Source organism: Haematobia irritans, chromosome 1, assembly GCF_050003625.1.
Source record: "Haematobia irritans isolate KBUSLIRL chromosome 1, ASM5000362v1, whole genome shotgun sequence".
In the NCBI taxonomy this organism is placed as follows: domain Eukaryota; kingdom Metazoa; phylum Arthropoda; class Insecta; order Diptera; family Muscidae; genus Haematobia; species Haematobia irritans.
In genome coordinates, this window is record NC_134397.1 from 5,608,909 (window position 1) to 5,626,503 (window position 17,595).

Sequence of the window (17,595 nt, forward strand, 5' to 3'; positions counted from 1 at the left end):
ATAATTACATATAGCCCCCATATAAACCGATCCCCCGATTTGGCTTGCGATTGCTCTAAGAGAAGCAAATTTCATCCGATCTGGCTGAAATTTGGTACATGGTGTTAGTATATGGTCCCTAACAACCATGCAAAAATTGGTCCATATCGGTCCATAATTACATATAGCCCCCATATAAACCGATCCCCCGATTTGGCTTGCGGAGCCTCAAAGAGAAGCAAATACCATCCGATCATGCTAAAATTTGGTACATGGTGTTGGTATATGGTCTCTAACAACCATGCAAAAATTGGTCCATATCGGTTCATAATTATATATAGCCCCCATATAAACCGATCCCTAGATTTGGCTTGCGGAGCCTCAAAGAGAAGCAAATTTCATCCGATCCTGCACCTAGGAAGAGCAAAATTCTTCCAATTGGTTGAAATTTGGTACGTGATGTTAGTATATGGTATCCAACAACCATGCAGGAATTGATTCCTATCAGTCCATAATAATATATAGCTCCCATATAAACCGATCCCCAGATTTGACCTCCGGTGCCTTTTGGAGAAGCAAAATTCATCCGATCTGGTTGAAATTTGTGATATTTAACAACCATGTGAGTTGAAATATGTGGATGACAGTCTTTCGTAGAAGTTTCTACGCAATCCATGGTGGAGGGTACATAAGATTAGGCCTGGCCAAACTTTCGGCCGTATATACTTGTTTAATTTAATATATATCACGTATGGAATTACTTATAATTTAGAAGACGGTGTTAGGAGGTTTTGAGATACCTTGCCATCGGCAAGCGTTACCGCAACTCAAGTAATTCGATTTTGGATGGCAGTGTTTAGAAGAAGTTTCTACGCAATCCATGGTGGAGGGTACATAAGCTTCGGCCTGGCCGAACTTAGGACGTGTATAATTGTTTTACCCTGCGCCACACTGTGGAACAGGGTATTATAAGTTAGTGCATATGTTTGTAACACCCAGAAGGAGACGAGATAGACACATGGTGTCTTTGGAAATAATGCTCAGGGTGGATCCCCGAGTCGATGTAACCATGTCCGTCTGTCCGTCCGTCCGTCTGTCTGTGAACACATATTTGTGATCAAAGTCTAGGTCGCAATTTAAGTCCAATCGCCTTCAAATTTGGCACATGTTCCTAATTTGGGTCAGAATAGAAGCCTATTGATTTTGGAAGAAATCGGTTCAGATTTAGATATAGCTCCCATATATATCTGTCGCCCGATATGCACTAATATGGACCCATCAGCCAGAGTTTTATACCGATTTGCTTGAAATTTAGTAAAAACATAACACTTAGTCATATAGTCAAGTGTTCAAAATTTGATTGAAATCGGTTCAGATTTAGATATAGCTCCCATATATATCTTTCGCCCGATATGGACTTATATGGCCCCAGAAGCCAGACTTTTGGTCGAATATAGTTTAAATTTTGCACTAGGAGTACAATTAGTAGTATAGTCAAGTGTGCAAAATTTTATTGAAATCGGTTCAGATTTAAATATAGCTCCCATATATATCTTTCGCCCGATATGGATTAATATGGTCCTAAAAGCCAGAGTTTTATCCAGATCAGCTTGAAATTTTGCACAAGGAGTACAATTAGTAATATAGTCATGTGTGCCAAATTTGATTGAAATCGGTTCAGATTTAGTTATAGCTCCCATATGTATGTTTTTCTGATTTCGACAAAAATGGTCAAAATACAAACATTTTCCTTGTTAAATCGCCACTGTTTAGTCGAAAAGTTGTAAAAATGACTCTAATTTTCCTAAGCTTCTAATACATATATATCGAGCGATAAATCATAAATAAACTTTTGCGAAGTTTCCTTAAAATTGCTTCAGATTTAAATGTTACCCATATTTTTTTACTAAAATTGTGTTCCACCCTAGTGCATTAGCCAACTTAAATTTTGAGTCTATAGATTTTGTAAAAGTCTATCAAATTCTGTTCAAATCGAGTGATATTTAAATGTATGTATTTGGGACAAACCTTTATATATAGCACCCAACACATTTGACGGATGTGATATGGTATCGAAAATTTAGATCTACAAAGTGGTGCAGGGTATAATATAGTCGGCCCCGCCCGACTTTAGACTTCCCTTACTTGTTTTAATTGGATTAAAAAGTCAGTTAATTATTTAATTGATTATCTAAGTTTTCTGTTTCAATAAAGTTTTCAATTGAAAATCTTGTGGTTATTATATTTTCTCCTGTGTAGGAATTTTCACCATCTAAAAAAAATTCTATTCAATTGATGATTAGTGTACTCAAAATGGTTGACATAGTCATTCAGAGATCCACTAAAGAACCAAATGTGCAAACTTGACTTTGAAAATTAGCCTCTTAAATTACAGACGTAAACCGCTAAAAACCAAATCCACCAAGAAAACGAAAAGAGGAAATCATCCACTTTAGGTACCGAGGAACCTATCTACAAACCGAAAAAAAGCTCTTGAACCCCAAGAGTTTTTGTTGTTTGCATTAAAAGCTGTTGTATGTTGCCATTGCTGCTTATCGTTTGGTTGCTGTTTGTTTCTGTTGTAAAGAACTCTATGGGCAAAAACGACAACAACATTATACTAAGTCTCTCGCAGAGGTATACACGAAGTAGACACACACACACTCTCCCACATACCCTGGCACACACGCCATAGAACCCAAACATAAAGTAAATCACATAGAATTAGTTTCGTGATAGCGCCAGCCATTCAGCCAACCAAACCAAAACAATCGGCAACAGTGGCAAATACACACCGTCAACCAAGCAAGCAGTTGTCAAGTTGCCTTTGCTCAAGGCACACACATTCAGCATTCAGTCTAGTTTGCTGTGGTCGTTCGGTCGAAGTATATAGCTTTTCGTACGGTGTTCTTTTATTTTCGTTTGTTCATCGCAAAGCAGCAGCTGTGATTTATTTTTTTTTGTCATCGGAAAAACATATGGACGGATATAGTTTTTTGGTTTTTCCCAAACAAAAATCGCATATTTCTGTGAATAATTCTTGTCCAAGAAAAGGGAAAAATCCAAGCTTTTATGTGATAATCAAAAAATTGTGAATGCTAGAATTTTATTTTTTGCTCAGTGATTGAGGGATTCAAAGTAAATGAGTCTGTATGCGTGTGTGTGTTTCGGTTATCAAGTATACACGTGAATGAAAAGTTTTATGTTAAAAGGACATCAAAAGCTTTCTAGTCTTCACTGTATATGAGTGTTTGTGTGTGTGTGTCTGTTCGTATGCTACAATGCGTAGCTAAGGATAAATTATATAGAAAGGAAAAATAGAGCTTTTTCATAGCAAATTAACGATGCAAATGTGATGATGATAACAAATTGATAAAAACCACAACAACAACAAACGCAAAAAGAAAAAACCATAATAGAAAAGCACAAGAATAGAAGAAATTCTGTACCTCCCAGTGAAAAATAAAGATGAAAAGAATTACATAAAGAAAGTAAAAGTGAAAATCTACTATCTAAAATCTATCAAATAAAATAAAACAAGAACATAGTTTATTTTAGTTATAGTAGACTTAGTGAATTAACAAAAAAAAAAAGAAAAACAAACTAACTCAGATACCAGAGAACAGCTGTTGAAATTTACAGTTCCGGCCATAAAAGCATCCCTAGATTTCTTTTAAGGGTTACGTACAAAACAATATGGGAACCATGCCTACCTTGGAGCAAATCAAGTTGGGTTTAAAGTAAGTACAGTGACAAATAAACAAAATAAAATTAAATTTTATATTTAAATTAATTAAAATTAAATTTAATATAAATTGTCAAACTTTTTCAAATAGCAAGTAAGAAAAAAAAATCACTCCCAAGTTAATTGTAAGTTATTAATGTGTTAATGTAGCAAACGTCCCCAGACAACTATCCACTTTTAGGAGGAGTCCGGTTTTCAGCGTGTCCAAGTTTGAGAGATTTCACTGTATGTTAATAGGATTATTTATTAATCTATTGTTTATGTTTTTTGTGGTGTTACGCAGAAAAGTTTAAAATTCATTCCAAACTGGTGAGAAGACAACTGTTGTGTGTACTCACTTCTTCGCCAGTTCTCTTTATTGTATAAATACACGCTAAAAATTAATTTCTTTTCTCGGAAACGAAGATTAAGACCAACAAAGTATTCTTAAATGTGTCCCTTTCAGGGCTACTTTAAGAGGGCCAAATAGTTTTTCCCCTCTTAGGAGACAACTGAACAATATAGTAAAAATTCTTTGATCTTAAATTTCGTTTTGGATTATATCGTGTACCAAAATTTAAGCGGATCATACAAGAATTGTGTTGGTCACAAGCTTAAAATTGCATATTTTTAGAATGTAACATACGGAGACTATGCCTACGAGGGTTGCCTTTTATATTTCGAGATTAAAGAACAAAAACAATTATTAATAGTCGAAAATTGCTTTATTTTCAAAATATGCCCCATTAAGATCCATTCGGAGCCACCGTGGTGCAATGGTTAGCATGCCCGCCTTGCATACACAAGGTCGTGGGTTCGATTCCTGCTGCGACCGAACACCAAAAAGTTTTTCAGCGGTGGATTATCCCACCTCAGTAAAGCTGGTGACATTTCTGAGGGTTTCAAAGAAGAAAACTCAGAATTTACGGTTTTGCATTGTTCTAGTGGTTGCGACATGTTAAATTTTTCCGAAAAGAAACCCGGTGATCATTTGGCGCATCTGCAAACACCCATATAGTCGATAGCTATTTATGCGTAAATCCACGCTTCATCAACTGTCACGATATCGTAGACGTGTTTCAAAGCATTGCGATCGTATTTTTGGAGCATTTCTTTTGATCAATCGACACGAGCGATTGACAAATTGTGTGGGATCAAACTCGAACAAATTGTTTTGGCAGTAAATATTCATGCAATATTCAATGTATGCTGGTCCCACTAATTCCAAAGGTTGTCCCAATCTCACGAAAGGTCATATGATCTTGCAATATCGGTTGGCGCACAACTCCAATGGTTTTCAATGTATCAAAACACGGACTTTGGAAAACTTTAACGATATTCGTCGTCGAGTGAACTCCAACTTTGGTTGAATTCACCATACACACAAAGACAAAATACTTTTCTCCGGAACGAAAATTTAGACAAAGGAAATTCCCCTTGGTCATACAGTATTTTGCTTAAGAGCCAATAAAACCCAATTTATGACAAGCGATGCAACACTTACCTCTACTCGTTTTTATTTGCTTCTAAAGAATTTTTTGTACATCGAAATAAAACTTAGTTTGTCTAAAAGTTCCTTCCTCAGAAAAGAAAAAAGTGTACCATCGATAAACACGGGTCCTTGATGGAGATTCATAACTTTAAATTGAACTAAGTTCATCGATGCACTGTTGAGTGTATCCACGTCGAAAGTTGCAAATAAAAAAGCTCGAAAATATTTATTCACGATTTAATTTAATTTTTTGGGCGCGATGAATCTTTTAAGTTGCTTTAAACAGCACATAGCGCTCGTATGGCAAAACGTTCTGCGTCAAGCTTTACGATAGAGCTGCAAGTTGGCAGATTGCAACACTAGGGTTGCCCAATCCCGATCATATAAGAAATGGGTTGAACACTAGCCAAAAATGGCATATCTGTAGTTGGTTACATATGTAGACTTTTAGGGGTTAGGTTCCACTTCCTATAAGAAATATATTGGCTGCACTTATCGCGATTTCAACAGACGAAAGGATAAAGCTACATTGTTTCAGAATTTCATCACGATGGGAACATGCTTAACATCTGTGGTTTTGGGATTAATAATAATTATCGGCTTTGGTCTATCATAAATGTTTCTACTCATAACTAAGAACTAGTTTAGCTTTCACCTCATATACGATGTCAAATTAGGCTACCTAATGTCATTATATCATGTCAATATTCTTCTACAATTTCCGCTTTTTTCAAATGAAAAATAACAACAGTGCAAATATTCATCATCATCCCAATCTATTATTGTCTTTATGGTTTATCTTAATTGCGGGATTTTTTCTTTAGTATCGATGAACCCAAAGAAACATTTTCAAAAATTTATTATCTTGGCAATGTGAAAATATACGGCGTGAACATTTTTGTGAGGCATACATATTGTCATTCACAAAAATGGCAAAGAAAATTTTTATTACGACGAACAATTCTAAGACGTACTAAGTCAAAATATATACACTACTGAAAATTTGAATATGAACAGTTGATCATTTAATTATATTTAAGACTCTAAGGGAAATATTTTTGACAATAGATAAAATTGGGCCGAAATCTCTGTAAAAGCACACCCAGAGAAGGACTATGATCATCTCAAACATGTTTCAAGAGCATCATGTTATTTTTCACAGCGACCATGTAGCATTATTGTCGCAAAAATATTCTTTTCTCGTCAAACATAGCATGCTTTCCGAAATCAGATACACAATCTCTGAGAAAAGAACGTGGTTTCGACAAACATGCTACATGTTTTCCGTGAAAAAGTAACATTTTGCTCTTGGAACATGGTTGGGGTGGCCATATTCCTTCTCTGCGTGCAGGTATCTTATGTGGACCTCAAAAATGTCCTTTTTTGTTCCATAAATATCTCGAAAAAATGATCTTGATATTGAAATATTAGCTACACAGTTGGATATATTTTATAACCTTCATGTAAGGCATTCGGACTCGGCTATAAAAAGGAGGTCTCTTGTCATTGAGCTTAACATGGAATCTGGCAGCACTCACTGATAAGAGAGAAGTTCACCAATGTGGTATCACAATGGACTGAATAGTCTAAGTGAGCCTGATACATCGGGCTGCCACCTAACCTAACCTAACCTAACCTAAGGCATTATAAATACGCTTTGGAAATGATCGAGGAAGGACTACATATCTATTGAAATTCTCGAAAAAATACAAAATTTCGGTCAATTCCAAATGTGTATCTTCTTGGCGTGTACACAATATTGACCACTCTTCTTCAAATGGAGTTTAATAAGATTTTGATGCCTAAAATTAACAGATAACAGACAAGGAGTCCTTACTATAATCGCGCAGAGTGTTACTCAGTACCCATACATAAGCAAATGACCATTTGTATATAACATCATTTGATGGCTTTGTACTACATGCCGTATGTGTTTATATAAAATGAAAAACAATATTTTCGCGTTGTTCATCATTTTCATATATAAATTTATACATATGTATACACGCAAAGAAAAAAAAAACGATTTGAAAACGTGTACCGAAAACGTTTTTCTTTTGTTAGAGTTTTTTTGAATTTCTTCGAACATTTTTAACTTTTATCACCAAAAAAATTCGTTTGTTACAAAATTTTTATTTTTTCAATAAAAAAAATATTTTTGAACCAACAGCACAGTCCATTTCGTTTATATCAAGCATTGTTCTTTTCTGACTTTAAGTCTTTAATAAGACACATTTTACAGTTCATAGTAAAAATTTAATATAGTAGTATGTAATGTTGAACATCTTTTCGGAATCTTTCGAACATATCAGGAATATATGTAAAAAACAAAAAACAAAAAAACTTTTTGGAGTTCGGTCGAAGCAGGAATCGAACCCACGACCCTTGACATGCAAGGCGGACGTAGCAACCACTGCTCCACGGTGCCCAACTAAATGTTTGTTTCTGTTAAATAAAGTTTGTTTAATCGGCTCGTGAGCGCCGCAAGCTATGCTATATTAATAAAACTTCTACATTCAACATTGTTTGTATTACAGAAAAAGGCGCTAAGAACTAAAAAACTTCGTGGAAGTGAGAAAAATGCAATTAGCCAGAAAAGATAGTTTTTTGAGTTAGTCTTTATGAAATTGTTTTTACATCCTGGAAAAGAGTAAACGTTTATCACAACCAGTATATACTTTTCTTCCAAATCAACTTCCTTTGTCTAAAATTTTGTTTGGGAGGAAAGAATTATTTTTTTTGCGTGTATAAACGTAGATATTTACGTAAATGTTATTGTGAAAATTTTCCAACAGCTGTTTCAACTAATAAATGAGTTTTTTAATTTTGTTTTTTTTTTTTTTTATTTGTAAATATCCCTGCGGAAATAGTTTTTCTTTGACAATATAAACATCTGTACATATTTTTATTAGCGTTTTGATTATGTTCTCATCGCATTCCAAACACTAACCATTAAGGGTGGCTTTTTGATATTCCCCCTAATGGTGACAAAGCTAGCCCTTAGGCTTGTAAAACGTGTAATACGCTTCAATAATTTTTGTATCCTTAGACAACAAACAAATAGAAATAATAAATTTTATATTAAAATCCCTAAAAAAAAACAAAACCAGCAAAAGCTTTTCCAAGAGGTATCACTGAATAATATATAATCACTTATAACGACACAGATTATCCGAAAAAGGTTGATAGCTTCCTTGGAATGGGTATAGGTTTCGGTGATGTTTTTGGTTGTTTGTTTTTTTTTATCTATTGAAGATTTTAATATTTAATAACAAGATAAAAGGATGACTAATACCTTCACCAAAAGACAAAGCAAAAAACATTTTTTGAGGCTATAAAATCGATTAGCATATGGAAGTGTGTCATTAGTTTTTTTTTATTCATTTTTACCTCATGGCGTTGAGGGATAGCAGTAAATAAGAATGACTTATGATCTAATACTTTTGAATTTATAGATTTATTTATCTTTTGTTGTGTTTAGCCATATGGAAGACATCATGCATTGGGAAGATAGTCATGAAATGAAGTCATTCACTAATATAGTTCCCGATATTGAAGTGAGTTGCTATGAGTGTAAACATTTGCCAAATTGCAGACATACTCGTAGTTTAAATAGTGATCCATGGTAAATGATATGCGATTAATGTACATGGTCATAATGAAACAATGAGCTTACATCCCCTTCATTTCAACAAAACATTGTTACCAATATATAAAAATTGGGATCCCAGGAGGGGATGATCTCCTCATTGATTGATATTTATGTCCAGCAAGAAATTGTATTATGTAAGAAAAAAAGCCACACGGAGCCTAATCATGAGAATACATTGGAGACGAGTGATTCCATCAAACCTAACACTTAAACCTTGGCGTGAAAGGTTTCGATTCACGGAGAGGTGACACTGGCAAGTGAAATATTGAGATCGTCACCTGATTGAAATTCTTTTGAGATATGTAAATCCGGAGAAAAATACAGCATTCAATGACAAAAAAAAACCTCCTTTTTATAGCAGAGTCCGAACCACATTCCTCATAGGGGTGAAACTACTTAGAAAATCGCTGATATCCAAAATCATGGATTTTTGTGACGCTTTTGATAGTCACTTTCTGGTAAAATCTATTTTTGATGGTAGCCAGTTGTATTTTGAAGTTGATGCGGTTGGAACTTCGAAGTTCGAATCCGATCTGGCTGAAATTTCAACAGACACCGTCTACAATGAGAATTGTTCTTATCATTCGTAGACGTTATGCACAACTGTGGTATCTCAACGGACTGATTAGTCCAAATGAGACTGAAATATCGGGCTGCCAGTATATGTAACCTAACCTCAGGGTTCGATTCATAGACGAGGCAAGTGAATTATTAAATTCATAACCTGTCTGAATATTCTTTCTCGGTCAAACGTTGTGTCTCGCTTCTCAGTATTGTTTGTGACACCTCTGAGTCTTTCAAAAATTCCCAAAAACAGGCTAACACACCTCTCCGAGCAATGGAATTTCGGTTAGATATAGTGCCCATTATTTTATGTTCACTTACATAGACCATTCAGTCCATGGTGATACCGCAGGTGGTAAACTTCTCTCTTATCATTGCGTGTTGGCCGCTTTTTTTGTTTAGCTCAATGAACTCAGGGATCTCCCCTGAGTCCAAATGACGTATCCAGAGAATGAAGCTGAACCATTTTTGTCGGCGCCTGTTGATACTAATTTTTGCCTCCAGTTTGACGGCTAACCCGATATGAATTGTCTATTCGGTGGCAGATAATAATCCATTATAAAATCAATTTGAAGTTATCTGAATGAATTTTAAAGAGATTAAAATTCAAATTTACATTTCATTAAAATTTTTTGAAACTTTTGCAAAATTATTATAGCAACTTAATACTGATTAGGGAGCCACCGTGGTGAAATGGTTAGCATGCCCGCCTTGCATATACAAGGTCGTGGGTTCGATTCCTGTTTCGACCGAACACCAAAAATTTTTCAGCGATGGATTGTCACACCTCAGTAATGCTGGTGACATTTCTGAGTGTTACAAAGCTTCTCTAAGTGGTTTCACTGCAATGTGGGACGCCGTTCGGACTCGGCTATAAAAAGGAGGTTCCTTGTCATTGAGCTTAACATGGAATCGGGCAGCACTCAGTGATAAGTGAGAAGTTCACCACTGTGGTATCACAATGGACTGAATAGTCTAAGTTAGTCTGATACATCGGGTTGCCATCTAACCTGAGCTAATACTGATTGATTGTGGGTGGAAGGTTCACATTTTTGGCAAAAATACAATTTTTAATACATTATTATTATTGATTAATTGGCGGCCAATTTTAAATCGAGATGAGTCGACTGCTTCGATTGGCAAACACTCAATTTTTCATATATGCACTAAAACAAATATTTAAGTGATATTAAAGATTAAACAACTCTAATTTTATTTATTTATTTATAGTTGATACTAAATTTATAGTAAATATAATATTAGTATAAAGATATAAAAAAGCATTGGCAACTGAGGCCATTAGCTAAACTCTAATTTTAGGATGCGAGATTTACAAAATATTAAGGACATATTTCTTTAAAATAATGAAATTTTAATTAAAATAAAGTTTAAAATATTTGCTTCAAAAATTTTTGTAAATTTGCGTCCCCCCGTTAAAGTCGCATGCCTTTGAATTAAGGCTAATTTTCCTTAAAGTAAAGAAACACATTTTTGATTTAAAAAAATTGTCCTCAAATTTAAGATAAAAATGCTTAAAATATAGGCTAAGATTTATTTTGAGGATTTAGCGTCTTTGGTTTAATGTTTTTTTTTTGGAATTAAGGAAACATTTTTTACTTTGAAGTAACCGTTATAATTTGGATTTTTATACCCTCCACCATAGGATGGGGGGTATATTAACTTTGTCATTCCGTTTGTAACACATCGAAGTATTGCTCTAAGCCTCCATAAAGTATATATTCTGGGCCGTGGTGAAATTCTGAGTCGATCTGAGCATGTCCGTCCGTCCGTCCGTCCGTCCGGCAAAAGTAGTTGTTATTGGTGTAGGTCAGATGGTATTGCAAATGGGTCATATCGGTCCACTTTTACGTATAGCCCCCATATAAACGGACCCCCAAATTTGGTTTGCGAATCCTCTAAGATACATGGTGTTAGTATATGGTGTCTAACAACTATGCAAAAATTGGTCTACATCGGTCCATAATTATATATTGCCCCCATATAAACCGATCCCCAGATTTGCCTTGCGGAGCCTCTAAGAAAAGCAAATTTCATCCGATCCGGCTGAAATTTGGTACATGGTGTTAGTATATGGTCTCTAACAACCATGCACAAATTGGTCAACATCGGTCCATAATTATATATAGCCGCCATATGAACCGATCACCAGATTTGAACTCTGGAGCCTCTAAGAAAAGCAAATTTCATCCGATCAGGCTGAAATTTGGTACGTGGTGTTTGTATATGGTCTCTAACAACCATGCAAAAATTAGTCAACATCGGTCCATAATTATATATAGCCCCCATATAAATCGATCCCCAAATTTGACCTCAGGAGCCCCTTGGAAGAGCAAAATTCATCCGATTCGGTTGAAATTTGGCACGTGATGTTAGTATATTGTATCCAACAACCCTGCAGGAATTGGTTCATATCAGTCCATAATTATATATAGCTCCCATATAAACCGATCCCCAGATTTGACCTCCGGTGCCTTATGAAGAAGCAAAATTCATCCGATCTGGTTGAAATTTGGTACGTGGTGGTAGTATATGATATTTAACAACCATGCTAAAAGTGGTCCATATCAGTCCATAATCATGTATAGCCCCCATATAAACCGATCCCGAGATTTGGTTTTAGAGCCTCTTGGGGGAGAAAATTTTATCCGAGTCAGTTGAAATTTGGTACATTGTACTAGTATATGGCCGTAAACATACATGCCTAACTAGGTCCATATCGGTCTATAGTTATATATAGCCCTCAGATAAATCGATCCCCAATCACACAAAAATAGGTCTATATCAAGTTCATAATTGTATATAGCCCCCACATAAGCGACCCCCATATTTCAATTCTGGCTCTCTACGTATCGTGCAAAAAGTCCATATCGATTCGTAATTATTTGTAGACTTACCTATACATAACTTTTTGGTCTAATATATGGACTAATGTATGGACTAACTCACAATTTAGAAAACGATGTTAAGAAGTTTTAAGATACCACAACCCAAGTAATTCGATTGTGGATGACATTCTTTCGTAGAAGTTTCTACGCAATCCATGGTGGAGGGTACATAAGATTCGGCCTGGGCGAACTTACCACCATATATACTTCTTTAAACTGGCATTTGTTTCTACGTGAGTATCTTTATTAATAAACCGCGAAAGGAGAATGAAAATTTGATAAATGAGATCTGTATCCTAATTTTAATTTTATTGGTCCTAGATTTAAAGCCTGATAGGTAGCTAAAACATTTCTTTATTTTAAAGAAGCCGCATATGTGGCTCGCAATCAATAACAAAATCCTTAAGGGAAGGGAATCTTTGAATCCAAATAAACTTTTTTTTTGAGTGTAAGTGGCACTGAAACAATATTCATATATGGATTTTTTTCTCTCAGAACACAAATTTCACCAACATTTCAGAGAGAGCAGATAAACTAGCGCTGAAAAACTTTTCGACCCTAACTGGGTTTGGCTTTCTACGACGCATTGACAATGGAATCTGGATTCTGAAAAACAGGCTTCACTCATTAGACTACACACAAAAAAATAATACATTTATTTTATGAATAGTGTTCACAAAAATTTTCCAAACACGGGATTCATAAATTATATGAAAACAATTCATAAAATAAAAAATACAGGTTTTCATTGGCTACGAATGTATACATAATATGAATGGAGTTTTTAATATTATAAATGAATACATACATATTTTTCGACATTGAAAAATATGTACTTTTCCATAATATATATTAAAAACGTCATGCAATACATGTAACTTTTCTTTTAGATTTTTCCCCTGATTCTTGATGCCTGCATAATTGGTCAAAATGTTTGAACCCATTTACTAAAAACCGCATTATAGCCCAACCAGTAAAGAACATAATTTTATAATATTGTATATTACTTATGAGCACCAACGCTTCCATTTAATATTGTTTTTTGTCACTTTTTTACAGCAATAAAAAATTCTTCGAATCGCGACGGCGACGGCGACTCAAACTGTACTGATAAACTCAAACACACGTGTTGCCTTTAAAACGTTATGTTTCGTTTTGTTTTTGTCTCTTATTATATGCTTGTATGTTATTGTTACATATGAGAGTAACTCTATGTTGTGGTTCTCTCACGCTAAGAGAAAACCAGTATTTTTTGATATATTAAGTAAAGTTTCATATATATTATTAAAAAAATCATAATTTCACAACAAGTATTTACGAAAACAGTATATTATGTAAGTGTACATATTTTTTTATGAAAAAGTCCATAAATTTATAAAAATGTACCAATTTATGTACAAATTCATATTTTATTTTTTTTGTGTGTATGAACATGAACATGATATTTTTCCATCAGCTTGGAAATTTTCGTGGTAAAAACACTTTAATTTCAGATATATTCTATAAAATTTAAGATATAATATTTCGATTCTTTAAAATTTGCTGCACTGAAAGAACTACTAAAAATACTACGGAACGAAATTTTAGACCAACGAAATTCCCCTAATAAAACTTTTTCTTTTAGAGCAAATAAATCCGAATATTTTTTATTGTCACTTTAAAGAAGATTTTTTAGCACCAAAAGAAACCGTCGGTTGTCTACAATTTCTTCCCTCATAGAAGAAATTTCATATTTTATTGTATAATTTCTTTCACCACAGAGTGAAATAGGTTATAATTATTCTCATAAATTTAAAAATTCAATATATCTTTCTGTGTGATAGCCTAAAGGCAAGAAACACTTTTTTTTTTAGTTTGCAACTCATTTTTGCCACTTATATATCCAGTTTTCTCTGTATTTCATATTCACTTTCCTTAGGAGAAAGTACGAGTACATTGCCCCTAATTGGGGGCAAATAATAATTATTGTTTATTTTCTAATCATCAAAGCAATGTTATTATTCATTTTTTTTGGTAAAATGTTTTTGGCCCCCTTTTGGCCACTCATTAGAGAAATCCCAAAAAAAAACGAAAACACTAAACGAAATTGGGTTAATTTCTATATCATCCAGGTACTATAAACACACTCTCGGGGACTATGACGTCTACCCTCAATAAAATTGATTTTATGCCATTACGAGTATGAAGAGAACGGCTGCAATAGAAAATAAAGTAAATTAGGTCGATAAGGTAGCACAAAGCACAATACTCCCCAATTGGGTTAATAAATTCATTTGCCATTATGACATTTAGAATGATTAAGCCCATATAAAGGACACTACTAATATGAAAGGTTAAATTATATAGCATGTACTAGCTGGCACACAGACATAAATACACACACCAGTTTACTTGTCTAACCACAAACCTTTTACTTTATGGTTTTTAGGAGAGTGTGAGAGAGATTCATTTGGGTATATGTGTGAGTTATTATTTATTAAACGAAAGACCTCTAGTGATATTTTGAATCTATCTGTTGCCCCAGAGCCAGAGTAATATATTTTCTCACTAATGAGAAATGATATCAGTGGTTTTTGGGCAAATCAAATTTAATTACGTCAAGTAATTGTAGCTGACAAGTGCACTTTATTACAAGAGTAATACTTTGAATGGTGTTCAAATAAATTGGTAACTATGGCATTTTGTGGACGTGTTACAGAATAGAAAACCAAAAATACTTGGAATTTATACAATCACCAACTACTGCTCCAAATTGAAAAGTTGTAGCGTTGGAAACAAATAAATAAAACTAATAGATTGTTTCATTTCAATGACTAATTGCTTGTAAAGGGTTTTCTACACTGAAAAAAATATTGTCGTGAGGTCAAAGATTTCATGACTTTGAAATACGAATGCAAATTTTGCTTAGCATAGAAGACGCATTTCTCTAGTATAAAGTTTTTTTCCTTGACCAAAGGTCGATAAACTTTTCAATGAAGACGTATTGTCCTTATAATTAAGTGATTTGATTTAAGAATGGATACCATAACATGAAAGAAAAAAATTTTTGGGCTAAGGTCAACTTGACTTTAATAATTTAGAAAAAATCTTTAAATTTAATGAAATTGTCTTTAAATTTGTTGTCTTTTTGCATCTTGACTACAAAGCAAAAAATCGTTCAAATATAGTACATGTTTTTCAACACTTTATTTTAAAGACGTTTTTTACTTGAAACACAGCATAATTTCGAGTCTTAATTTGGAAAATAAAGTCGTCGTTAACTTGTTTTTAAAGTACTTTGATAGCATATGAAGAAAAAAAGCTGAGAAAGCGAAAAATTAAAATTTGCTTCCTAGAAGCAAGTACACAAAACCTAAATTTAAAAGAGAATTGTGCTTTTTTTTAGTGTAATAATGAGAGGTTTTATTTTAGTATTCCAAAAGGCAAATGGCAATTTTATATGTGAAAGGTATGTCGTTACTTAAGAATAGCAAATATCAGCCGAATTGCCACCACGACCACACTTACACGCTTATATCCTTTTTGACTAATTGGGTTTTTATTGACAAATGTAGAAAAGTCGAAGTCAGTTCTTTGAAATCTTTAAAATCGAATAATCAACTTTTGATTTAATCGATAATCGAGTATTATATCACCCAGTTTGTCCGTCTGTCTTATGTTAGAAAAATTATCTTTTGGTTTGAATTCTTGAAGAAACTCGTCTTACAATACAATAGACTGGAAAATGGGGTATGAACTCATATATTAAAATATGCTCCCCTCAGGTTTGCATATACAAATGTCGACAAATAATTTATATTTCTGTTAAATTGGACAGCGAAACTATACAGAAAAAAAGATAACTGTTATATTGAAAAAATTAACTACTTTGTGTGAAAACTGAACTAAATTACACTTTCTGAGTTTTCCAAAGGGAAAATGTAATGACCTGCTATACACTCTGAAATTACAGCCTGTCATGAAAAAAAAAACGAAAAATAATAAAAAAATCATAACCTTCTTATGACCATTTTATTTATTTATTTATGGCCATTTTAAGCATGTGGTGGTTCATTCGTACTTCTTTATAAGAACTGTTCGACCAACTTCTGTTTTAGTTTATAATGAAGTTATTTGTACGATCCTGCAATTTTTTCCGACGTTAAGTTTAGAAAAAGTATTAAGACATATTGAGAATAAGAGAAACTGGATTCGACTGGGGAAAATTTCAAAAACAAACAAAGTATATACGTCCGTAGTATATACGGAGCCACCGTGGTGCAATGGTTAGCATGCCCGCCTTGCCTTGTCATTGAGAATAACATGGAATCGGGCAGCACTCAGTGATAAAAGAGAAGTTCACCAATGTGGTATCACAATGGACTGAATAGTCTAAGTGAGCCTGATACATCGGGCTGTCACCTAACCTAACCTAACCATATACGGCCGTAAGTTCGGCCAGACCGAACCTTATGTACCCTCCACCATGGATCGCATAGAAACTTGTACTAAAGACTGTCATCCACAATCGAATTACTTGGGTTGCGGTAACACCATTAGCGTAGCTAGACAATTTTCCTAGGGGGGGCTATAGCCCCCCTAGCTAAAAATTTATAGACTGAACTTATAGGTTCAATTAATGTTTTATTTCATAAAATTGAATAAAAAATTAGACATCAAAATAACTCGACAATTAATTTATAATAAAGCAACTAAAAGTAGTTCCACACTTTTCCCAGCAAAAAAATTGTGAGTTGTTCTAAAGGCACAACTTTAAAAGTACTTCCAAAAATGTCCTCAATTATTTTAACTGCACAGGAAGTTTTTTACTTCATTTTTTTTCATATTTTAATGTGTAATTTTTTGTTTCTTTTTTTTCAAATAGTTTAAAAAAAGAGTAAGAATAAATAAATTGGTACAAATTTTATTCAAATTTTGCCACAAAACTGCTAAATCCATTATAGAAAAATCGATAATTTTGGAAATTATTCGAGGAAAAACGTTTCAAACAACCGTCATTATGCATTAAAAATCATAAAAAAGTATAAAAATTATTTATTTGGGAAAATATCACAAAATTTTTTAATTCACATTCAAAACACTGAATTCGGATCTCACGTTAAGAAGTGATGCAAATTCATTACAACGGCTGTTGAAACGGCCGCCAATTTTGCACTACTTCTAGACCCAAAAAGAACATTTTCACTACTTTTTTGGCGACGCTTTTTCGCAGCATTATTAAGATATTTATTTATGAAAGAAGAGTTTTAATATCAATTACTATTTTTTAATTGACTAA

General features: G+C 33.8%; 1 protein-coding gene across 1 annotated transcript in view; it reads left to right on the forward strand.

Moving 5' to 3' along the window:
- Nucleotides 1-2,782: 2,782 nt before the first annotated feature.
- The window catches only part of alpha-Est9 (alpha-Esterase-9), a 51,010-nt gene continuing 36,197 nt past the window's right edge, over nucleotides 2,783-17,595 (forward strand). Inside the window, exon 1 of the mRNA XM_075289031.1 lies at nucleotides 2,783-3,719. Within this exon, the coding sequence (XP_075145146.1) occupies nucleotides 3,676-3,719 (44 nt within the window). The 5' untranslated portion in view covers nucleotides 2,783-3,675. The remainder of the gene's footprint in view (nucleotides 3,720-17,595) is intronic.